Below are 25,601 nucleotides of genomic sequence, written 5' to 3'. Positions count from 1 at the left end.
GGCTGCACCCTCAAGAGCGCAGGAGCGAATGACATGACCCCTGGGGTTTGCCCCAGTAAACAAAAACCCACCAAGGGTGGGACGAGGCGGAGGAAGCAAGAGGAACAGGGTCTTGACTGTTCTACAATCACAGAGACAAGACTCAGTATTCCTGTGTTTTGGTACATTGGAACATGGAAAACACAAACTAACACTAAATCCCGGCTTTGCAGTTATCGAAAATGGAACGCCAGCACTTCAGACGAGCAACCGTGGAGAAGGCCACATGAGATGGCCTAGCTCCTAGCAAAAGCAGGACTCTTGTCTTAGTTGGCCTCGGTCCATAAATGTTTCTTTGAGGTTTTCCGAAGTACTGGAAGTGAGTCTCCTGCCTCCACTATTGAGTTTATGGTTCCTAAGGGTTGGGGATGACTAACTGGTGGGAACATTAAGACTAAAAGTAATCTGAAAACAGTAGCAAAAATTAAGACACGGAAATACCACGCAAGCCTCACTCCCCATCCCCAGAACAGTAATTAATTAACTGGAGAGACCCTCAGTGGGCACAAGCACTTCCACACAGGTCCAACGACCTGAGTTTGATCCCCGGATCCCACAAAATGACAGAAGAGAAACCACCCCTGAAAGTTGTTCTCTGATCCCCACATATACCATGACACCCTACACCCCACTTATGAAACAGAAACAACAAACCGTAGCTCATCCTGGCCAATTTCCAGGTGTCTTCCAGTCCTGGCATTCTGCACCCAGAGTCAGATGCTCAAAGGGAAAGGAAAACAGTGCCCCATCACACAGGAGGGGTGGGATGGGGGAGGTCTGTGGAACCCACAAATGCAGATTTTCTTCCCCCAGGATCACTGTTCAGACCCAAGATGTGGCAACATCTGATCTGCCACGACCCACCGCTTACCATCCCGAAGAAGCCAGGCCTGTCCTCTGGCACGTGCAGTTCTGGGTACACTGTCTCCAGGAACCACCGGAAGTCTTTACACTGGAGCTTGGCCCGAAGCTTCCTCCTCTCCGTCACGTCCCCGAAGGGTTCCTGAGAAAACGAAATGGTTGCGTCCTACGGGCCCTGGAGCCATCCTCGCTGAAGGCACTAACTAACGTATAATCAATCCATGGGCTTTCACTGAGCTGGGTGCTGGGCACAGAACGTTCAAGCAGCCACAGTGTTTGGTTTGTGAGGAGAAAACTGAATACCACCAATTGTCCTCCGACCTCCATATGTGCACCCCGGCATGCTCACACACACTCACATAAAACAAATTTCATGGAGTTTACTTTCAAAAGAAAGAACTGGGGGACAGAAGTGTGAGGTACCCCACTTACTTATTGCCCTTATTGTGGGGGATCAAGTGTCAGTCTTCAACAGAACGACACATTAGAGCAGGGACAGTCACATCAGAGGCAACAGAAGAGACTGTCACCCTGGCAGGGCTATAGGGGACTCTAGGAAAAAGACTGGTATCAGGAGACAAGGTACCTGCAGACAGAGCTTGGCAGCCAGATGCGAAGCCTGCATCGGCATCTCAGACCCGTGCATTGTGGACTCTGACCACAGGCCACCCTCCGTGCCCAACCAGAGGGATGCCATGACTCAGGCTGTGCCCTTCTTCCTACTGATACCTGAGTATTCACTCTCGAACACAGACTTGGGTCCTAGATATTATCGTGAGTGATTATCTGCACGTTCAATGTAGTGAAGTACAAATGTGTGCTGGACACTTAACATTAGTGTGAGACCAACGCTGGGGTAAGCAAACTTCCGGAAGTTTGACTTCACAGGCAAAGCCCTGTAACGACATGTCACCTGCCACCATGCGGCACAGCAACTGTTTACCCAAGAACACTGGTGAGGGCTGAGATCCGAATGTCCTTGCTCTCACGTGTTATCCTGTGGAAGACTGACATGCGACACCAAGGAAGGGCAGCAGTGTCTGGGTGTCACGCTTCCAATTTCTAGTCCCCAGTTCTTTTTTAAATAGTGTTTAACTTATGTTGTGTGAGTGTGTGTACACATGCCACGGTGCACACACGGAGACCAGAGAACAACTTGTGATAGTCACTCCTCTCCTTCCACCAGGGAGATCCCAGAGATTGAACTCAGGTCTTCTGACTTAGTAGTAAGCCCCTTTAACCACTCACTGGCCCCAGATGTCCTTCCTTTAATGAGTCACTGTGCCCTGACCAAAGCCCATCTTCAAACACAGCCCAACAGGCATCGAGCCGACAGGTGCATCCAACACCCTTCTCACATGTTCCGAGAAGCGGGGTGCACTCTGAGAACAGTAACCTAGAGTTCCAGGCGGGGTGGCAGTGAGGGGCAGGTGTTTTAGTCTGCTGCACTAGACAGGACACAGGAAGCTGAGGCAAGCAACCATGGCGTCCCTGACGCACAGGACCATGCAGGAGATCAGGCTGCTGGCTCTTGGGTTCAACGGAGCTGAGAGAGAGAGACCCCCTGGAGCATGCAGGCCCCAGGCTTGCCGCCACATCCTGTAAGCTGGTAGGCCTTGGGCAGGTTCCTTCAGTTTCTCAGCCTCCCCTCCCTCTTCTTCCTCCTTCTCCCCCACCCGCTGCACTTTAGACTTCTCATCTATCAAATGAGGAGTTGGTAGCTGCCCTGCAGGGCTGCTGGGAGGCCTCAGGAGAAACTTCCATCAAGGGCCAGGGCAGATGCCTCGGAGGAGACCTCCTTGCACTGCCAAGTGGCCCTCTGGTGTGCAAAGCTGGCACCTGACCTGTAGAGCTTGGTGGTATAGGGCCTATGGGCCCAAAGCCTTGTGGGGAGTACAGGGCAGATTCACAGGTCAAGTGCAGAATGGCAAGGGCAGAATGAGGCTCTGAGGCATAAGCAGCCCCTGGGCTATACGCCTAAGAAGAGACCCTGGCTCACTCTCAGTCAGTCCAAGGGACATGGGCTCAGCTCAGCTCAGCTCAGCTCAGCATGTGGCTGGAGTCCATGGGGGCGGTGACGTAGGTGTGGAAGAAGAGGCACATGGACTCAACCAAGCTGGTTACAAAGAGGAAAGCCAAGACACCTGCACCATGGCCAAGAGATGACACTACACACCCCAGACTGGCTATGCCAGCACAGTCAAGCCTGGCTAGTCTCTGCTTCTGTCCTTGCGAATTCACCTCCACGCTGAGGTTGGTTTGTGACCCGACATCAATACTCATGGTGCCTTCAGTCGCGGACATTCATAAACAAGACCTTCAAGTTACTCAACACACGTGCTTCCAGGAAGATCTAACAGGGCCATCCTGTTTTGCACTCACACTGTAAATGTGTGTCTTTCCCATGATCCATTGTTTTTCACCATGTGTTGCTGACTTTACCAGTCACCAAAACTGACTCCCTAGTCAGGGCTTCTTGCATTCCTAAATCTAAGAAAGTGATGCGGGGCCAACAATATGGTCCAGCTGTTAAGGGCACTTGCTACCAAGCCTGACAACGTGAGTTCAATTCCTGAACACGAACACACACACACACACACACACACACACACACACACACACACACACGCACGCACGCACATGGGGACATTTATGCATACACGCATACACATGCATGAACGCACACACATTAATAAATAAAGGTAAAAGAAAAACAGAAGGTTGTGACACGCCTCACAGGGAAAAGGTTTGATAGGTAAGAGCTGTTCAGGCGTAGGTTACAGTGCCCTTGGCCATGAGGTCAGTGTGGATGGACCAACAATGTCTATTAAATAAAGTGTCCTGAAACAGAAATATACATAACAATAGTCCCAACTGGCTGGCGAAACTGTTGTGTCTGAGTCCCACAGGAACCTAATCCTGCTAGGAGCAATGGTGTGGAAATCACTAATTCAGTATTTGCAGTGGCTATAAACCACGGCTCCGTGGACAGTGAGAATCAACTGGGCATCACCATGGATGAAGAATAGACTTTCCCAGGTTCTAGTCTTAGAACCAGATCCACTTTGCTGGGGAAGCCAGACTATGGTGCTTGGTTCCCAGGAGGTTGCTGGTGTGCAGGTGGGTAGAGACTCACCAGGCGGGCCCGGGTATTGCGGTGGTAGTAGAGTTCTTTAAATTCATCCATCCACACTTCAGCGGCTCGGACACTGTTGGCCAGGGCCTTGCTGCGCGAATAGGGAGCTTGCTTAGGGAAAACATGGCCTACGTGCGAGCAGGGGTGTGTTTCCAGAGTGCCACCACACTGCCAGATCTGCAATGGAGGTGGAGAGGAGAGGCCACATGGTGAGCAAGGGATGGATGGCTGCTGGTCCACAGGGAATGCAGCCAGGAGATGATGGCACCCGCCAAGGCACTCAGCCTCCACGGGGACAGAGGCCACTTACCAGCCCGCACTTGACCCCAAGGGAAAGAACAAGAAAGCCTGAGACAGACAAGCCACAGGAGCTAAGAACCCCAAAGACCAGGCAGTAAAGCTCATGCACTTGACCGGGGAGGGCCCGAAAGACCTCGCCGGCAACCCACTTCCTCAGCGGGTCAGACATGTCTTCATTACCTGATGCCACAGAGAAGAAAGCAGCAAGGAGGAAGAGAGGTTGGAAAGGTAGAGAGGAAGCTTCTAGAAGAGGCAGAGTATCCTGACACCTAGGGAAGAGGCAGAAAAGCCGTTAGCAGTACACCCAAAACTCGGCGGGCAGGGTCATGTAGGGCCTCATTTTCCCAAAGATGGTCTGAACAAGCATCTGGTGTTTATAACGTAGGATGTGAGAGCTGGGGGAGGGAGGAGGTCAAATTCTTCTCGGTTAACTGTTTCCAAGAGGGCAGAACAACAGACAAAACATTGCTAGAAATCTAAGTTTTGATCCTTAAACATATAAGGTTCTTCTGACGAGGAAATCACTGACATGCTAAGGCTTTGTGGAGGGGCTGCGGGCAGCAGCAAGGCCTGCTACAGAAGGCTACTTCCTGATCTCACACTAAGTCTGTCCCGTCTGACTGTCTACGGGAACCTGTGACCCTGCGTTTTTAAGACAGTTCCCCGAAAGTTATCAGGTGTGCTACACGCAGAGGCTGCCTCCCGAACAGCTGGCCAGACAGCAGCTCCAGGTGGACTCCGGCTCTGGTATTTCAGTCCAAGCTCTGCCACCGACTCTGAGTGACCACGCAGTGAGTCACAGCCTCAGATTCCCCCCATCTGCGGAGTGAGAAACTGAGAGACTTGCGATGTCCTTTCCAGCCCAAGTCTTATGGAATTGCAAAAATACACTTCTAAAAGAGTCATATAAAAAGCCAAGCATGTTGATAAGATGTATGTGTCACTGTCTTACAGAATAATGGGATACACCAACACACAGGAGGGAAGAGAGGAGGTAAAGAGAGATAGGAAAATATGGAACACGGGATGAGTCCAAACAGAAGACAGGATTACTTACCCTAAAGGAGAACTCGAGGTTTTCTCCTCCCCAGACTTCCATTCCTGTATCATAGGACCCCAGATATTCAAAATATCTCTTACTCACAGCAAACAGCCCCCCAGCCATTGTTGGAGACCTAGAAAAAAGTGGTACCCATGTTTTAATGGAAGAGACACGAAGCCCTCATGAATGGCTAAACTACCTCCCCGCCTGGAGTCTATGTCCCTGGAAGCCGAGCCCTTCCATGCATTCATCCATCCATGAGCACACCTGAACTCACACTCCGTGCCCTGCGCCAGGCCGAGCCCGGGGGCAGAGACACACCCTGTCGTCCCTGCCTTGAAGTTCACAGACAGCTCAACAGGCAAGTCCCCTGTGTGTGACACACTTCCACGGCGGCCACCCAGAGCTCTGTGAGGCAGGGGCAAGTGCAGGGAGGGCAGAACCAAGTTTCCTGGAGGAGACAAGGTCTGTGGGAAGCAGTGAGCTGAAGAGGAGGAAGAGGATGCAACACCACCCCTGATGTGAACAATGGTGGCGGCGGGGGGGGGGGGGGGGGGGGGGGAGGGGAGGCTGTGCTTTTAGAATATTAGAGGACAGAGGCTGGAGAACTAGCCTGGCAGGTGTGAGGCCCAGAATTCAACCCTCAGCACCACCAGGGAAAAATGAAAATTTGAACTTATACATATGTCCCCCATTAAAATTTTCAGTCAATTAGCTGAAGCATACCAATATAAAATCTACTTGTGAAGCAAAGATATTTAATAACATAAATGCTCTGGGGAAGCAACAGGTAGGGAATGGAAGTTGACAGCCAGTCGTCCATCCCTCCCTTAGGATGGGCTCTGAGATGAGTAGCCAGGAAGGCAGACCTGATAACATCGATTGGGGACCGCATCGACTCCCGCTCCCGCTGGGGAACCACGTGCCACGTGAATACCAGCCGCCAGTCAAAGCCTCCAATCTGGGGCTCCCCGGCGTTGCCCAGATACTCGAAGGTGTTCCAGTCAATCACATCGATCACGGGGCACACCACTGCCGACTCCTTCTCGTGGATCCTGCAAATACCCAACACATCCGGTATCTGTCTCAGCTCCAGATGGCAGGGGGAACAGCCAGGAGTTCCAGCAGTCCAGGGTGAGAAGACCAGCCTCCCTTACTCAGGGGTCTGGGCCATGTTGGGGGCCACCATGGGGCATGCTGAGAAGGCGGAGAGGAGCCGGAATAGAACAGCCCCACAGTCTCCGCCTTCTCTAATCCTGTCCATGGACACTCTGGCTAACCTCGAATCCCTTCCAGAGGGTCAAGGTGTGTGAAAATCAAAGGTGACTTTTAAAACAAAGCAGGTGTTCAATTTCTTGGGTGTGCAAGAGGTTCCATTACAATGAAACACCTTAACGTCAAGAAATATTTATCTCTGGCCAGCAAGATGGCTCCCCAGGGGGAGCCAGGAAAGACTGACTCTTCCAAAGTGTCCTCTGACTGCCACACGCTCCCCCCCACTCAGTACAATGTAATTGATTTTTTAATAAAAATAATTGTCTTAAGAACAGAAGATGTACCAGGCATGGTAGTGTACGCCTTTAATCCTGGTACTCCAGAGACAGAGGTGCATCTCTGAGAGTTTTGAGGCTAGCGTGGTCTACACAGTGAATTCCAGGACAGCCAGGGCCACCGGAGGAACCATGTCTAAAAAAAAAAAAAGAGGAAAAGGAAAGGAGGAAGGGGAGGGGAAGGAGTAGAGCTGGAAGAGAGGAGAGGGGGAGGAGGAGAGAAAAGAGAAGAAAGAAGAGGAGAAGAAAGAGAAAGGGGAGGAGGAGGGGGAGGTAGTGGGGGAAGGAGGTGGCCTGAGCTAACAGGTTAGAGTTACATTTAGACTCTCAATGCTCCTTATTTGCTGTGTTAAATGCTCCTTATTTGCTTAGCCAAGTCACCTGACGTCTCAGAATCTACTGCCTCTATGGTAACAAGATGGAGCTGTGTCCTCACAGGGCTAAAGTGAGGATTCCCGAGGGCTGGTTTGCAAGCTCCCTGGCAGAGAACCTGGAAGGAACCACTGCTTTTCTTGTTACTGTGAAATATGTGGTGAAAACAGAAATGTTAGAACTTCCGGTTGTAGGAATCAGCCCATATGTATCTTGGCTTTGCTCTCCACAAACACTGTTCCAAACCCAACTGTCCATCAGCACGCCCCTCAATGATGCCATCACCTATGACACCACATGGGGAGGGATGAGCTGAAAGGGGACCCCTCCTGGGGACTCGTTTCTTTGGGTTACGTTGTGGGGGCAGCTATCTCAAACGTAAGACCTTCCAATCTAGGAGTCACGGCATGGAAGACGATGAAACAGAGCAGCAGGCTGGGGTCAGCCATGTCCTAGACTAACGGAAGAAAGTCAGAGAGACCTCAGGTGCCACCCTGAGGTGAGACCAGCAAGGTCAGGCCAGGTCAGACACAGGATCAAACCCAGGAGCTCACCAAAAGGGTGAGTCTGCAGATGAGGCAGCTACCAACACTACCCCTTCAAACTAACTGAGGGGTTGTTAGAGGGTGGAGCAGGCCGAGGACAGGCCTGTTCGGCTGCTGGCCACTGGCAAGGCCCAAGTCCCCCAGGAATTCATGACCTGCCATCCAGCTGGCAGGAACCTCAGACAGCCCAGCTTCACACAAAGAGGAACATGGGGGAAGGTCATGCTGATACTCGGGTGCAGGACTCTGTCTCGGAACTAAAGGAGGTATTCATGGAGAAGTTTCCAGAATTATGAGCTGAACCCTCCATTTGCACAATATGGATTACTCAGCATCCTTAGCCTGCAATGTGCCAAGAATAATACCTGCCATGACAACCCAGACAGACAACTCTACTTCCATGGGCCCCCTGGAGGGAGGGGCCATGATACAGTTGAGAATGCCTAGGCACAGTCTACAGGCCTATGAGGCATACTCCAGTGTATGCCAAAGTCCTAGTGAGCTTGGGAAACACCCAGAAGCCCAGCAAAACCCTAAGAATCAGATGCAAATGTCCCCCAGGATTCCCAATGGACCTGCAGGGTGGACAGCTCCTCACTGATAGTGGCCTTGCTCCCAGGGAGGGGCCGCCCTGATAGTCCAGGGTCTATCAGCTCATCAGCTCAGGAGGAAGGGTGGCATCCTCAGGTTTCACACTGGCCCAAGGGTAGCCATCTATGTGCACAGCACGGGAGGGGTACAAGGGAGCCCACTGGCCAGACTCCAGAGAACGCGATAGCTCAGGTCTAGGGAAAGCCCAAGCCTGTCATTGGTGAATTCCTCAGAGAAAGGAGCTACAATCACACCCACAGGGACAAGGAGCCAGACCACAGGAAGCAGCAGCGTGGGGGCAGCTTGGCCTCACCCAGGAAGAGACTAGGGAAGGTCCCTAGCTCTTCCAGGCAGACACTGGCAACCAAGAGTCACAGGCCATGTAGCAGGGTTGTCTGGCCTTTGACCTTTTGTCTGCCTGCAGAGGAGAACTGAGAGCTTCCTCTGGGGGAACTCCGGGCTTGCTAGCTAACCCCGGCCTTCTGTAGTAGAGGAAACATGGAGATCAGAGACTGGGAGAGAGAGAGATAGAGAGAACCACAACCAGACCCACAGTGTAGACAGATAGGTAAGAGGCTTGGGGTGACAGGGGAATAGCCTTGAAGACGTGTGTGTGTGTGTGTGTGTGTGTGTGTGTGTGTGTATGTGTGTGTATGTGTGTGTGTATGTCTGTGTGTGTGTGTGTGTGTGTGTGTGTGTATTACTAAAAAGTATACTTTACAACTAAACTAATATAAAGATGAAAATAATACAGGCTGGGTTTTATATTCATGTATACTTGCATTTTTAGTTCTGATTTTTAAAGAAAGTAGTATTTTTTAAAAATTGTGGGTTCTAGGGACATGCCTTGCATACATAAGGCCCTTGGTTCAATCTCCAGCATTATATACAAATATGCACATTTACACACACACACATAACTTCTTTTAGGGTCTCTGAGTTTGAAGGACCCCAAGCCTTGTACTTAATCGGTACTGAGTAAGTCCACTATCCATGGCTAAGTGAAGCCATGCTTGAAATAAATATATCCAAATGCATGCATCCCCATGAGGCTCTACCCACAACTCTGTAAGCCTGGGCTGATGACAGTCTCTAGGTAAACTGTAAAAAGCTGCAGCCCTCGCCCCCGCCCCCACAAACGGACATATCCGAGCACCTTCCAGATGTCATTTACCACTGTGCCACCACAGAGGTCCTGCTGAACGGTATCTGATGTAGGCACAGACATCCCTCCAGCAGCCAAAACAAATCAGTCCCCACTGCCACCCAAGCACCCTCCCCCCATGAGTGGCCTACACACCTCCGCAGCAAAGGCTCCAGCCACCCCTCATGGCATTCACAATGACAGTCTAGGAAGGTCAGCACTTCACCCTTGGCCACAGAGGCTCCCAGTAGCCGGGCTCGCACTAGGCCTTCTCTCTTGCTGGCACGGATCAGGCGCACCTTGGGCAGATGGGACAGCTCATTGGCCAAGCGCTCCTTCAGGTGCTCTGTGGACATAAACGGAACGGCAGTCACTGGTCTACATCCTTGTCAAGGCACTCATCCCAGGCCCCGCCATTTAGTGTTTACTTGATCCCCTTAAATGACATCCACAGTAGCCTCTTTTTCTCTGTCACTCGGGATGCCCAGAACCAAGGGCAAGGTGGAGGAGATCTGTCTGCAGACACACTCAGTCATAGGCTTTATATGGGGGAGTGTTATGGTACCTGAATATGACTCAGTAAAACTGATGCTAAGAGAATTTCATACAAAAGAATTTAAAAATTCTTGCTGCCATTCCAGAGGACCAGAGTTGGGTTCCCAGCACCCATATCAGGCTGCTCATAACTGTTCCTAACTCCAATTCTAAAGGACCCAGCACCTTCTTCTGCCCTCCAGGGGCACTGCACATACATGATGCACATACATATACTCATGCACAGGCATACATGTGTGCGTGCACACACAAACACCCCTATTGACTGATTTTTAACATTATGTGTATGGGTGTTTTGCCTACATGTATATTCATGTACCATTTGCATGTGTCGTGCCTGAAGAGGCCAGAAGAGGGCATCAGATGCCCTGGAACTGTGGTTGTAGACCATTGTGAGCTATCATGTAGGTGCTGGGAGCCAAACCCAGGTCCTCTAGGAGAAGATCAAGTGACTGCTCTTAACCACTGAGCCCTCTCTCCAGCCCCTAAATAAACCTTTATTAAAAGCCCTTCATGGGCTGGAGAGATGGCTCAGAGGTTAAGAACACTGACTGTTCTTCCAGAGGTCCTGAGTTCAATTCCCAGCAACCACATGGTGGCTCACAACTGTCTGTAATGAGATCTGGCGCCCTCTTCTGGCATGCAGGTATACATGCAAACAGAACACTGTATACATAATAAATAAATCTTTAAAAAAAAAAAAAAAAGCCCTTCATAAGCTGACTTGTGCACATTTAAATGTGAACTGAATACTGAATATATTCAATATACCCACTGAACATGGTCCCTTGCCTCTGTGGGCACACTGTGATTAAAGTTTCATCACCAGGATGGGGCTGTTGGGAGGTGGTGGAACCTTCTGGAGGTGGGGCCTGTGGGGAGGTACTGAGGTTGCTGTAACAATGCACTCCTAGGGGGACACAGGACTCCTGTCTCTCCCTCTGCTCCTGGCTCCAGGTATGATCGCCAGCCCTCACACAACATCCCACCAATGCCTTCCACGATAACATGCTGAATCTGAGAAGTGAGCTGATAATGCACCAAGCCCTTGAACTCCAGACGTTATAAGCCCGAGAAACCTCTTCTTCCTCCTAAGTGGCCTGAATCAGGTGTTTTGTTATAGAGACAGAAAGCTGACGAAGACATAATTTTTATTAAGATGGTAATTATATTAGAAGACATTTTCTTTATATAGAAGCAGCACTCTGTAGTAGCAGTAGCAACAGCTTGTCAGGGGGACATGCACCACCTAGGCTGCAAAAGAGGTTATTACATGGAGATGACAGACCCACAACCAGCCTTCAGGTCTCCTAATTCCAGGACAAGGAGTCACACCCTCAGAGGGTCAGGTGGAGGGAGGTGGGAACTTATTTGGGCCAAAGAAAAGGAAGAAGAGAATTTCCCTCACCAGTGTAGGTTTGGGTCCAAAGTTCTCACCTATCAGAGAATGTTCAGTGTAGCTTCATAATGAATGGAAACATTTCTCTAAACAGCATTAACACTTAGAAACATTCTGTGGTTGATTTTAAGCTCTAAATGACTGCCTGTGAGCTGCTGGCAGAAGTGAGGAAGGTAATTTTGCCTGCCATGCCAGTTAACCACCATGTGGTGTGTGCACACTGAGACACAGGTGTGGCCGGCCTTCACTCAGGTGGGTTTGCCAGAAATGACTTTGGGTGGCCGGTGCTGTCCTCCTGGGCTAAGGAGCCAACCCTCCCCCTCACCAATGACTTCAGACAAGCAAAGAGGAGGCAAGTAGAGCTGCCAAAGGCATCCCAGGTCCTATGGCTTGTCCGCTTCTCTCTCAGTAGTCACAACGGGACGAGGGGGGAAGCCTGGCCCACCCTCCCCACTGTGAAGGGGGACACACTGTCCCGTACTTCTTCCTGTTCAGGAGCTGCCTAATTCCACACAGATGATAAAAGCAATCTGATATTTGCTTTTTGGTTCATACGTTCGTTAACTGGAGTTGGTGTGGCAGACAAGAGCTAAGTTTACAACTCTGAAAGCATTTCGTTCAAACACAAGTTAGCATTTAACAAGGCTTAAGTACTTGCCAGGCAGTAACACAACACACATCCCTGCCCTGGTCTCATTTAGTTCTCACAGTGGTCCTACAATGTAGGAATTATCACTACTTCATTTATAGAGGCTGAACTGGTTAAGGCCAGAGCTCAAAGCTGTAGAGTCCCTGGGGGTAGGGGTGGGGATCCTGGCCCACCCAGAGTGACATGGAGCAGGGTGTACATGACTGCATTTATTTTTCACTGTAACTCCCTGACAGAGGTGTGGATAAATCCATTCACAGGTAAGAAACTGAGACTCAGAGAAAATGAGTGACTGGCCCAAGGTACCATGATGGTGTGATCATGGTAGAGCTTGCCTCAGACCCAGGGATCCTGATCCTGGAGCTCAGTGGCCCTGGGCTCCACTCAGCACCAAACTCCAGCCCGCCTTGCAAGGACATTGTTGCTTGTATCCTAGTCTCCTCCATGCCTGGAGAGTCTAGGTAAGCTCACAGTCACCAGGATGAAGACTAGTCCCTAACTCCCTTGCAGCAAGGTGTGGCTGCGCCACCATGCTCTGCCTGATTGAAGAAGATGAGGAGCTTCCAGAAAAAGGGTATAGTCCTTGTCCCCTTTTAACTTTTCTGGCAGACTAGAATGAGCAAGAGGTGAGGAGCCAGCCTGGGCCAGGAAGACTGAGGCTGTGGAACCCTCCCAAGGTGAAGGCATGTATTAGGGGACAAGTCCAGACACCATCTTGACCTATCGCACAAACTTCTGGCATGAGAGAAAGCTCGAAGTAATTCTACTCCAGGTAAATCCCTGTAATTCAAAGGTTTGTGAGAACAGCCCAACACACATGCAGGTCAGAGCACACTCCCTGCAGTCAGACAGCCCAGAGCACAGCCCATAGGCAGAGGCTGCTGAGTCCATGATGACCCAGGATGATAATCTGGCCTTAAACTGCCCCCAGTAATGAAGCTCACAGTTATCTATCTGTTGCTGAATTCTCGACATTTCCCCTCAGTTAAGCTCAGCAGTCCCTACCTTAACCAGTCACCCAAGATCTACTAGCTAAAGACACTCCATGGATATACTAGTCACAGCTAAGCCAATGCTGTCCTGTGTTTGAGCAAGAGACACTCCTCCACTTCCTCACTTCCATCCCGGCCCAGCCCTGCCCCCATCCTTGGCCATTTCTCACTTAACACACTAACTTTTAGACTGACCAGACCTTGTCCCTCCAAAGCTCTCTGGGTGGCTCCTAAAAGTCCCAACATCTAATGGTGACTCCCAAGGCCCTCCTTGACTTGGCCAAGCTCCCCGTACAGCCTCTCCTCTCCACTGGCCAATAGTTGACCCTAGAGTATGTCCCAATTATTTCTGAGCACACTCTAACACCTCGTTCCTCACCCTCTCACCCCAGCCCTCCATAGGGCTTACCTCTATCACTGTAGTCATCAACCAGAATGACCTCCTCCAGCAGGATGTCAGGAGAGGTCTCCAGGACACTGTAAACTGTCCGAAGGAGTGTTGACCAGGCTTCATTATAAAAGGCTATGATAACAGACGTCCCGGGCAAATTCTCATAATCGTATTTCTCCTCTCTGCACCTGTAAATGGAATGTAACTTCAACAACAGAGAAGCCAGAAGCTGTTAGCCCTGCGGATGGAGTGATGATGGAGGCACTGGTCACAGTCTTTAGGCTTCTCCTGGGAAATAATCCACTAGAGGACCTCCCACAAACAGCCCCAGAAGACACTTAGAAAAGTTGTAACCATAACAACGTTGGCTTGTGGGATATTGGTTTTAAACTGTAAAGCAACGTGCAGATTTGAGCAACACACAAACTAGACAGAATCCGACGTGGCTGTCCTGTCTGTCCACCCCATTCTAACCCAGGCTTTGCTCAGACGGCTCCCTCCTCTTGGCTGTTCCTGCTTCTCCCTCCCTTCTCTACTTGGCAAGCTTCCTGTGCTCCCCAAGAGCAGCTCAGCCGCTCCCCCATCTCCTCCAGGAAGGAAAGTCTATCCTGGAGAGGTGGTGGCCACAGAGTGCTCTTCCAGCCCCTGATCTCCTCAATTTCAGCAGGTGCTAATCATTCTATTCCTGTCCCCCCAAGGACTGAGCCAGCCTTCCCCAGCACCTGGAAGTCACTATGCCTTAGAAAGGTGGGAAGCTGAACACATAAACTAGATGTGTGGCTAGAATGTCGCGTGGCAGCCTCTGGGGGTGGCACTGAGACCGTCCAATCCCAGGGGTGGGGCCATGATTAAGGCTCATGGGAGTCAGCGATCGACCTGTTTGTTCAGGAGTTTGCTGTCACTTTGCACTGACAGCTTCCTGGTCAATACAGCACTCTATCCTTAGGAGTGACAAAGCCATCTCAGTCCATGGGACTGACCATGGGGCAGTGCCTGGAAATTATGAGCAGGAAGCGTCTGATGGCAAGACGGAAGGATGCCAGAAGACCACAGTTTAAACACTGGGGCCAGACCACTAGCTACACAAGGAGAAGCTAAGCATTGGAAAGCAGCCTGACTACCTGTTTCCTGGCAGCCAAGGGAAGGCCTCAAAAGAGAGGTGAGTGACAGACTGGAGAGCCCCAGAGGCACACAGAAAGAGGAGCACAACTCACAACGGCTAGCACTGTCCTGTGGTCCCCTTAGTCACCAAGTATTTCCTGATTGCCTGTCATGTGCCAAAATAGGCAAGGGCTGTGATCCTTACATTCGGGGGCAGTCATCAGACAAGCAAATCTACAGTCCCCAAATTGACCCATGCTATAGATAAAGTCAAGGAGGGTAGTAAAAGAACAACTAGGGAGGGGTGAGGAGGAAGCAACCATAGACTAGTGAGGTAGCGGGCCCTCTGCAGAGGTGACATTTACAATGGCGTTCAGGGCTGCGGATGCAGCTCAGAGCGCTTGTCCAGCATGTACAAGTCCCTGGGTTTGACCCAAGCACCACATAAACCAGGACTGGGGATGCATGCCCATCGTCTTGGGATGTAAAGACAGGAGAAGTTCAAGAATCAGAAGTTCAAGGTCATCTTCATCTACATGGTGAGTTTAAGGCCATGTAGGTTACATAAGACCCTGACTCAAACCAAACAAACAAATAAGAAGGAAAAAAAAAAAAAAACCCCAAAAACTAGAAACCCAGACCCTTCGAAGCAAAGTGGGGGCACTTGGCACATGGAACTTAACTTATTTCTGGCATTGTTTCCATCTTATTTTACTTTGAAAGTTTTCAAACATGAAAGGCGGAGAGACTCATATGCTTCCAGTGATTCCGGCCAGCATCAACAGCTGTCCACACACAGCCAGTCTCAATCCATTTTTTCATATTGTTTTTAAAGAAAATCCTGCCTATCATGGCATCCATACTATTTTTAAATGCATCTCTAAAAGACAAAGATTTGTTTCTTACTATATAACAAACATGTTTGCTTTGGTCAAGCCTTAAAGATGGAATGGCTCCTTGGGGCTCTCCTAACTCCAGTCTGCTGTTGTCCATCAAAGCTAAGCAGACTGGAGACAGAGCTTCAGGAACCAGAAAGGCAAATGTTGCTGAGTGAATTTTACAGAACATATTCATTTTAGAGATGTCAAAATGGGACTGGAAGCGTGGGAGGACACGGGCCCCTTGTAGATAAAATGCAGTATTTGATCATGACCTTTGAAACTACTTCCTGGGCTAGAGAAATAGTTCTGTGGTTAAAGGTAGTCACTGCTCTTGCAGATGACTTGAGTCCAATTCCTAGTACCCACAACGGATGGTTCACAACTCCCTATAACTCCAGCTGCAGGGGGAATCCAACTCCTCTGAGTCTACCAGCACATAGGTACACACACACACACACACACACACACACACACACACACCATTATAAATAACAACATGTGTCCCGTGTCAGCCTCACTGCCCTTGTTTAAAGATGAAGCTGAGAGAGGTCAAATGACATGCTCAGCTCACAGAGCACAGGGCTCTGAGTCCACTGGGCTGGGATGTTTGTGTCCAAGGATCTTCTTGGGAGGCCCTGGCTCATTCCTTGCATCCACTAGGAGGCTCGGTAGACCACCTAAACAAAAAGTCTAAATGAAGATCCCTGGACCACTGCTCCCTCCATGGCCCTCCTTCCTACCAAACTCGGAGCACATTTCTCTTCTCCTCCCCAGGTTCTCCCGTAGATTCCAAGTCCCCAGTATAAATGCCATGACTGCTTCTGCAGCGAGCAATGAGGCTCCACGGCCGGGGCCTGGCTCTGCTATCACTGAAATGACTTCTCCAGAACCACAAATGGCTGCTGTGGGATGTATGGCAAATGTGTTGCTTATTAATCAATAAAACACTGATTGGCCGTTGGCTAGGCAGGAAGTATAGGCGGGGCAAGGAGGAGAATAAAGCTGGGAAGTGGAAGGCTGAGTCAGAGAGACACTGCCAGCCACCACGATGAGAAACAGCATGTGAAGATGCCGGTAAGCCACGAGCCATGTGGCAAAGTATAGATTAATAGAAATGGATTAATTTAAGCTATAAGAACAGTTAGCAAGAAGCCTGCCACGGCCATACAGTTTGTAACCAATATAAGTCTCTGTGTTTACTTGGTCGGGTCTGAGTGGTTGTGGGACTGGCAGGTGATAGAGATTTGTCCTGACTGTGGGCCAGGCAGGAAAACTCTAGCTACAAATGGCGTCCAACGTGGTGGCAAGAGTTTTCACCTAAAAACTGAAAAAAAAGATTCTAAGACAGAGCTAAAAACAGTTCCTAATTGTCTCTCTCAAATGAGCAGCAGCTGCCAGTTTGAGCTACTGGTGGGTTCCTAGCATGTGTGCTCGACCTGCTGCCCCGTATGGCGGGAATGAAGCCTCTGCAAGTGGCACATTAAGCTGCGTGGTGGATTTAGCCTTTATTAGTACAAAACAAAAAAGGAGGTTTCTGGGCTACATGCTGCTTGGCTAAAAGCATAGACCCCCGATAGCTCCCAGAGCTGGTGGTAAACGTAGCCATAATGGGAAGCTGAGGTGGGCGGAGCCAGCAGCCACAGCTGCTGCAGTTTAAGGCAAGAGATTCACAATAAAACAGATTCAGATGTAATAGTTTACAATGTGTGTAAAAGATACGTAGGCTTGAAAGAGACAAAAAAGGTGATATATAGAGTTATAGAAACAAATACATAGTTTTAAAAAATAAAGTCATTAAAGAGACAGTAAAGGTAGTATAAAAAATAAGCCACGTAAAGATGAATATTACACAGAGAATCTGGATTGTGTTGTCTTTGGGATTTTTGACTGCAGAGAGATATTTGATTGTGAAGGAAGCTGAGTTAAACCAATATGCATATTTTAAAGATATCTTGACTTCAAAATTTCGATGTAAGGATATGTTACTTTGGAAAGGAGACTCTGCTTTTGTTCCCACAGAAAGCCAGAGGCTATGGATTTGTTCAAGATTAAGATACATCAGGTTTGACCAGCCAAGAACCCCTGAAAGATCTCCGATGACACCATGGCCCAGATGATCCAACATCCAGAATGGTTTGAAGGCATCTGGCTCAGACGATACAGCCTCATGGACTATTCCATAATTCTAAAATTTTCTTTGTTTCCCCATAAGATACAGCGCCCCCCTCCAGCAGGAAGTAGTAAGAGAAGCTACGCCCAAATTCCCAAATTATATGTAATTTTACTTTGTTAAGGTTAAAATCTTCCTTTTTGAAAAAAAAAAGGGGGAAGTGCTGTGGGATGTATGGCAAATGTGTTGCTTATTAATCAATAAAACACTGATTGGCCGTTGGCTAGGCAGGAAGTATAGGCGGGGCAAGGAGGAGAATAAAGCTGGGAAGTGGAAGGCTGAGTCAGAGAGACACTGCCAGCCACCACGATGAGAAACAGCATGTGAAGATGCCGGTAAGCCACGAGCCATGTGGCAAAGTATAGATTAATAGAAATGGATTAATTTAAGCTATAAGAACAGTTAGCAAGAAGCCTGCCACGGCCATACAGTTTGTAACCAATATAAGTCTCTGTGTTTACTTGGTCGGGTCTGAGTGGTTGTGGGACTGGCAGGTGATAGAGATTTGTCCTGACTGTGGGCCAGGCAGGAAATCTCTAGCTAGAAATGGCCTATCAAGACACTCTGTTTAGGGGAGGGGACTGCTCTTCTCAGCCACCTCCACATTCTCATCCCTACAGCATCCAGAGTGCTCAGGCACTCCAGGAAAAGTCAGCTGGCCGACAGCATAGGCTCTCTGCCAGCACCTAGGCAGGCAGGAGCTATACCCTCAGGTGCTGTGGGCTGTAATTCATGGACACAGCAGCACCAACATCAGGAAAACCTAGTAAGCCACACAAGGGAGTCTGGCCCATATTCAAGGGCAGAACTCAATCCAGCTTTGGAAGGAACAGAATCAAAGAACTTGTGGACGTATTTCAAACTTCCACACAAGAACAGCAGAAGACATGGTGGGTGGTATTTCCTCGTTATTTCCTCGGTGGAATGTTCCATGGGGAAAGCCAGCTGCCATGCTGTGAGAATACTCAAGCAGCCCCATGGCTATTAACAGCCAGGTAAGTATGCCATCCTGGGGGCAGAATCTCTAGCCCCATCTCACGCTCAGATGACAAATGACTCAGGCATCATGTTGGCTGAGACTTTCTGAGACGATGAACCAGATCCACCCATCTATGGTATTCCTAAATCCCTGACCACAGAGACACTGTGAAATAATAAATGCTTATCATTATTTAAATCACGGACATTTTTGTGGCATTCCATACTTCAAAATAAACCACAAGGAAGCCCACGCTGAGAAACTCTCATACACCAACATCACTGTACTCAGCAAGTACAATGTACTCATCATTGTACTCTGTGGCCTGAGACAATCAGAGGCTGAAGAACTGCTGCAGATTGAGGTCACTGAAGAAGCAAGACACAAAGCCGTGGGTGTTGGCCTGTGATCCAAACACTAGAGAGGTACAGGCATGGGGATCAGGAGTTCAAAGCCATCATCAGCCACATAGGAAGTTCCAGACCTACATAGTGAGGCCCTGACTCAAAACACAACAAAACAAAAATATTGTACCAAGCCAGGTGTGGTCCTTGCGCGTGTAACCCCAGCACTTGCAAGGCCAAACAGGAGGAGGACGGTGAGGTCCAGGGCAGCCTGAGCTACAGAGAGAGGCCCTGTGTCATTAAACAAAAACAAATGACCAAATAACGGAGAGGTGACGCACTCCTTTAATTCCAGCACTCAGGAAGCAGAGGCAGGTGGATCTGAGTTCATGGTCAGCCTGGTCTACATAGCGAGTTCCAGGACAGCCAGGGCTACACAGAGACGTCCTGTTTCAAAAAATACCAAAACAACAACAACAAGAGCATAACAAATAAGAAGTATAAAATAAGACGGTATAAGCAAATCCAAAGGTATCAATGAACACAATAAATATAAATGAATATAGACATTTGCTTAAAAGTCAATGACTATGGGGAAAGTGGTGTGTGTGTGTGTGTGTGTGTGTGTGTGTGTGTGTGTGTTAGGATCTTGCTATATCCTCGAACTAGAGATTCTCCTTGTCCCAAATTCCAGAACACCATCACACCTGGGTGACACTTAGGTGTGCCTGTGTGTAATGTCCACTTGATATGGGATGCTTTACAAAGGTAATTTGCTAGAGCAGACTAAGTTGGGTATCTCTCCACAAAAAAGAGAAATTCCACCAGCTTCCTCCTGCCGGCTCCAGCAGGAGCCTGTGGCTAACGTGATTACGCTGACATTCTCTGACATGCCAAGACCTGATCCCTGAACTCAGACACACATGTAGCTACAGCAGTCAAGGTCAAGAGCAAACAAGGTCAAGCAATGGTGCTCTTGTACTAGCAGCGCACAGCTGAGTGGATGGTGTTGCACACACAGCATGCGCACGGACAGGTCTGGGGACACCACAACACCGTCACTCTACTTCCTCTCCTGCTAACCGGGTCAGAACGTGAGTGACAAGGGCATTACAGCAGACATCCCATCACTGTGGTCAGTGAACCCTACTTCTCTAGGGTAACGTTAGCGATTCTTGGCTCGTGACACACACCCTTGCTAGTTTCAATGGTACTTACTATTAACCACTACTTACTCTAACTTCCCCCTCCGCATGACTCCTGAGCCAGCAATCCACGGTGCCTCAGTCAGCAGCTTTCAGCCAGGTCACACATCAGAGTCAGCCTGGGACCTAGCCACAGAAATTCTAGTGTCATTGTTCTGGGGAAGGTCCCTGGCACCGACTGTTTCTAAGAGCTCCCGAGGGCTGCAGAGCCAGCTAGCTGGCTCCCCACTTTAGCCTGCTATGTAGGAGTGAAAAATCCTCCCTCCTCATTAGTGTCCAATGACAGGCAATGGTGACGGACCGAGGACCCTGCATTTACTGCACTGCTATACAAGGGTACCTGGCTTTCTCCTCCTCTTCCTCAAGTCAGCACTGAACTAACAAAGCAAAGCTGTACGTGCAACTGTCAGCCCCCCCAGCACGTCGCAAGGATGCAAAGCCAGCTTCCCAAATCTCTTTACTGGTCGGGCTTGTCCAAAGGCAGAGACCTGGTGCAGACCTTGCTCTTGCCGGCAAGAGCCAAAGCAGATGCACCCGGGTTGACCCACGCTTGGTCTCTTGTAGTATGTATAAGCAAAGACAGCAAAACCTCGTGAGCTTACATGCACACTACGCTCTCACCCATACTTCTATGTGTCTATTTTCCGAAGTCTGTTTCTATACTTGGAAAAAGTCTAGACAGATACACAGCAAAATGTTAATAACAGTTTTCCCGGGTTTGTAAGCTGATTTTTTTCCTTTAACTTTTTGAGAGAGTCTTGCTGTGTAGCCCTGGCTGGGCTGGGACCAGACATGCACCACCATGCCTGGCTTAATGCTCTATTGTTGGCTTTTTTCACTGGTTTGGGGTTTTTGCTTTTCTTATGGTAAAATTTCTGAAGCAAAAGTTTTATAATAAAAACAATCAGGTAAGTAACTTTCCCTTCCCAGAAGGACCCAGGCTTTTCCTTTGGTTTGTCTGGAAGTCCTCCTACAGGCTGTCCCTCCTTGACATTCAGGGACCTTGAGTACCCTATGCTTATTAACCGGACTCCTAAGGACCCTACCCTGTGAATTCTCAACCCAAATATCAAGACCCTGAATGGCTCGTCACTGTTGTAGAAGTTCTAGTAGTCCCCTCTTACGTGTGGATTCACTTTCTGTAGCTTTAGTTACTCAACCATACTCCAAAAATACTAAATGGAAAACTCCAGAAACAAATAATTAACAAGTTTAAGATCATATACCTTCTCAAATAGTATAGCAAAAGCTTGCCCTTTCTACGATATGAATCATCCATCCCTTTGTCCAGTGTACACACACTGTACACACTACCGACCCATTAGTCACTCAGCAGTTACGCTGTTACCAGACAGACTGTCATGGTATCAGTGCTTAGTATCCACAACGTTTGGTACCATATGAGAATTCAGATATCTACTGGGATCTGGAACCTGTTCCCTGAGAATAAGGCGGGGGCAGACTATTATTCAACAGATGTGAGACTCCAGGCAAGGCCCTGACACTCCTGACCACATGAATATTGTGCCTCAAAGCCTGTCCTGGTGGAGACATACACAGCTCGAGCCCAGCCTTTCTCTCCCGGACAGTAAAATAATGGGACAGGCTCTGTTACAGGAGTCAGAGGCAAGGCCCATCCTGCTGGGTTGGATTAATTCCCAGGGTCAACGGCACAGCAGGATCTATTCTCAAATTCTGATAGGGACACAAGGCAGCTGCATCACCATGGAGACAGGATACCGTAAGCCCCACAGGTCATCTGAAGTGTTTCAAAGACATATTCACAACTTCTAACAATAAAGGAAATTGGATGTGGAGAAGAAAATCATTACGACCAATCCCAGAGGGCCGGAAGAGAAGCCCCTAAGTATACACAGGGCAGCAGAGGACAGGGAACTAAGGAGCGCACAGTACGCTCCCAGGTGTGAGCCGATTATAAAGTCCAAGGATGCACTCTTTCTACCAGCTTATGTAGAGTGTACAGACTCATCAGTTCCCTAGTTTTCAAATGGGGAAACTGAGGCTGAATCAACAAAAGACTGAACCCACAGTCTGAGATCACAGAGGTGGTGAGCAAAAGACCTGGGGTTGTATCTCCCAGGACTCGGGTGTGACTCCTGAGTCTGGCCTGAAATCCTCCCTAGATCTGGTAGAACAACTCTGGGGTTTCAAGGGGGCAAACATGCCTTGAGGCATTTGGTAGAAGCGGAGAATTGCTTCTGCCAATCCCAGGAAATTTTACCCGTAAAGATTAATAGTGAAAAAGGAAAGGCCTTGGGCCGAAGCATAGCGGGACGCATGAACAAATCCAGGTATGATGTGAAGTCAAGTCTATTGTTAAACTTTCCCTGAGATGGGGGGAGGAGTGACAGCAGCTGCTCGGAGGGTTACAATCCCAGAAGGCCAATTTCATCATTTTACAGCTTAGTGTTACCTATGCCCTCTGAGTCCATTTCCAAAACGGGGGGGGGGGGGGGGGGGGCGGCATGGCCTGGGGAAGAGGAGGTGGCAGATGCCTGATGCTAACAGCAGGCCTGCCCTCTGGCTCTGACCGGGACCCCTTTCTGAGTCCTGTTTTCCGGGAAGTCGGTACGCAGAGCTCAAGTGGGGACTAGAAATTCTCTAACCAACTTAAAGGACTGAGGAGTATGGGAGGCCCAGGGTCAAAGGTTTGTTTGCTTCCTTGTACCTCACCTGCTGAAAAGCCAGCAGCTCCAACAGGAACTAGGCTCAGACTCAACAGGATCGGCCCTGCACCACCTAACAAGAGTGAGCTGTGCTGGACTGCAGCCAAAGGCGCCCTTTCCACCAACCTCTCCTTCTCACCGCCCTCCACCCAAAGCCAGAAATTAAACAGCCAGAGAGAGGAAGGCGGCTCCGGGCCTCGGACACAACCATTGGGTATCTCGATGATTCTGCTCTGTCCCTGGGCAGCGGCACACCCACACCAATGAATGGAGCCAGCCCTGTGCTAGTCGCCGTCAGCTCCCGGGAGTCACAGCCACCCCCGCACAGTCCTAACTGCACCACAGGCACGGACTTGGGATCTCTTCGCCAGTCTACTTAACTCGAATCTTACCCTCTCGGGGCAGAATGACAACTTTGAGACGTCGGATTCAAGAGACTACCCAGTTATCAGCTCTTCAATTTCTGAGACTTTCTTGGGTTCGTTTTGATTTTCTTTTAAACTTTCCCGCCTCCCCGCCCTCAGGCTATACCCTCCGGTACCGCCTCCTCCCGAGGAGGATGCATCATCCCACGCGTCCGTGCTCCGTAACCACTCACAGAGGGTTCCAGCGTTCAGGCAGGCGTCGGTGCAGCGAGATGCGGTCGCTCAGGTAGATGTTGATCTGGTGCAGCTGCACGCTCTCCTCTTGCAGCCGCAGCTCCTCGCCCTGCAGCTGCAGCCGCACCGCCTCCCCCTGCGCGCCCAGCGCATCGGCGGCCAGGGGCGGCCTGGGCAGCACCGGGTCCCGACGCCCAAGGCGAAGAGTGCGCGGGGGCACCGAGTCCACCGGCCCGGCCCGGGTCTCCACCGTCCCAGACCCACTTCGAGCCCGCAGCACCGCGCCCAGCCCAGCCAGCGCCAGCAGCGCTAGCAGCGCCTCCCGGACGCGCCGCAGCCCCCGTGGGCAGCGCCTCCGGAACGCACGCCCCAACATGCACCCGCTAGCGGCGCCCGCTGAGCCCCACGGCCTCGGGCCGAAGCTGGACCCGGATCCCGGAACCGCACTCGCCCCGCCCCCGGCCCGCCCCACCTGCGCTCCGCCCCCTTCCTGGCTGCGGCCTCCGGCGCCCACCTGCCGGTACCCACGTGGGCAAGCACTAAGCGTGGCGACCCCACGGCGTGAGTGTACCCAGAGCGCACCGCTTAGAGCGCTGCGGGGCCAGTTCCTTGAACTCACGTGACCCTAGCATGGTCACAGATGGAGGGTCTCTAACCTTAGCCACTCCATGTTCAGGATGTGCTCGCCCAGGCGGGAGAAGGCTGCGCCAGACCTGTCTGGAACTCAGTGAAGCCTCGAATAGCACTTTCGTTTGCGTCCCATGTTTTGTCAAACTGTTTTTTAGTCTTCGCTTCAGAGACACCTACAGTGCGTAGGCTCAAACCCCATTCCATCCTTTTCCTGCGATGTATCCTGGGTCTTGAATACGATTTTCTTTTTAGGAGATAAAGCCTCAGGGACCCTGCTATCCATCCCCACAACACACACGGTGGAGGGAGGACTTCCTCAAGTCCTGACCTCCACAGGTGATACATGGCATGCCCCTCCATACATACATACATAAATGTAAAAAATTTTTACATGGAACAGAGAGAGAGAGAGAGAGAGAGAGAGAGAGAGAGAGAGAGAGAGAGAGAGAGAGAGAGAGAGAGAGAGAGAACCGCTAGGGTGTTAGAAATATTTTGTAGATGTATTGGAGTCAGATTCTCAAGTAACCCAGGCTGGCCTCCAACTCCTCTTCCTCCTGCCTCCACTCCTGAGTGTTGGAACCAAGCCTAGCTAAATAGTACAACCACCACCACCACCACCTCGGAATTTTTCTGAAATATGGTTTCACTCCGTAGTCCTGGTTGACTCTGAACTTGCTGTGTAGCCCAGGCTGGCTTCTAACTTTTAGGGATAAAATATCCTCAGTCATTTATACGAACTGAAACTTTTACCTTTAGCTGTGGGGGATGAGGGAGTCCAGGCTTGGCCACTGCCTGCTGCCTTTGCAAATGGTGTTCCCTGTGCTCAAGACGCCCTGTTCCACCCGATAAGCCCTCTTTCTGACGCCTTCAGCAACTGCGGCATTTTCTGGAGGACTTCTTAAGTCTTTTTGCCACTAATGACCGCTTTTCACTGAAGAAGGTTTTGTGTAACCCTGGGGTACAGGTATATAAAGCCAGTATACAAATCAAACATTTCCCCATGGTGAGTCATGAAGAAACTCATTTTAAAACATTTTTGAATACATATAATTTCACTATTTACTAAAGAAGAAAGCAGTTTACATGCTTAGATAGATGGGCTTGCTGATTTTTACAGAAAGGCTTAAGTTGTGGCTAGACATTTGACACTACAGACCACAGATCATCTTCGTAATTTTTCAGAGTTGATTGATATTTTCATTTTATAATCACCAATGCTAAGAATGCCATTTTGCATCACAAATATGTGGTGCTAAATAGCAGAACTATATTTTGGACTACTTTTTGTAACTAGAGTTTTCTTGCCTTGCCCACAGTCAGGACAAATCTTTGTCACCCGCCAGTCCCACAGCCTCTCAGACCCAACCAAGTAAACACAGAGACTTATATTGCTTACAAACTAAACTGTATGGCCGTGGCAGGCTTCTTGCTAACTGTTC

General features: G+C 49.7%; 1 protein-coding gene across 1 annotated transcript in view; it reads right to left on the bottom strand.

Annotated features, from left to right (window-relative positions):
* The window catches only part of Galnt12 (polypeptide N-acetylgalactosaminyltransferase 12), a 30,058-nt gene extending 6,114 nt beyond the window's left edge, over nt 1–23,944 (bottom strand). The window contains exons 1-7 of the mRNA XM_059254318.1: nt 23,532–23,944; nt 13,585–13,754; nt 9,737–9,926; nt 6,248–6,433; nt 5,394–5,511; nt 4,037–4,213; nt 911–1,042 (exon numbers count right to left, since the gene is read on the bottom strand). Of these exons, the coding sequence (XP_059110301.1) occupies nt 911–1,042; nt 4,037–4,213; nt 5,394–5,511; nt 6,248–6,433; nt 9,737–9,926; nt 13,585–13,754; nt 23,532–23,908 (1,350 nt within the window). The 5' untranslated portion in view covers nt 23,909–23,944. The remainder of the gene's footprint in view (nt 1–910; nt 1,043–4,036; nt 4,214–5,393; nt 5,512–6,247; nt 6,434–9,736; nt 9,927–13,584; nt 13,755–23,531) is intronic.
* Between the last annotated feature and the right edge of the window lie 1,657 nt (nt 23,945–25,601).

This window comes from Peromyscus eremicus, chromosome 2, assembly GCF_949786415.1.
Source record: "Peromyscus eremicus chromosome 2, PerEre_H2_v1, whole genome shotgun sequence".
Classification (NCBI taxonomy): Eukaryota; Metazoa; Chordata; class Mammalia; order Rodentia; family Cricetidae; genus Peromyscus; species Peromyscus eremicus.
This window is presented reverse-complemented; position numbering and strand designations above follow the sequence as displayed.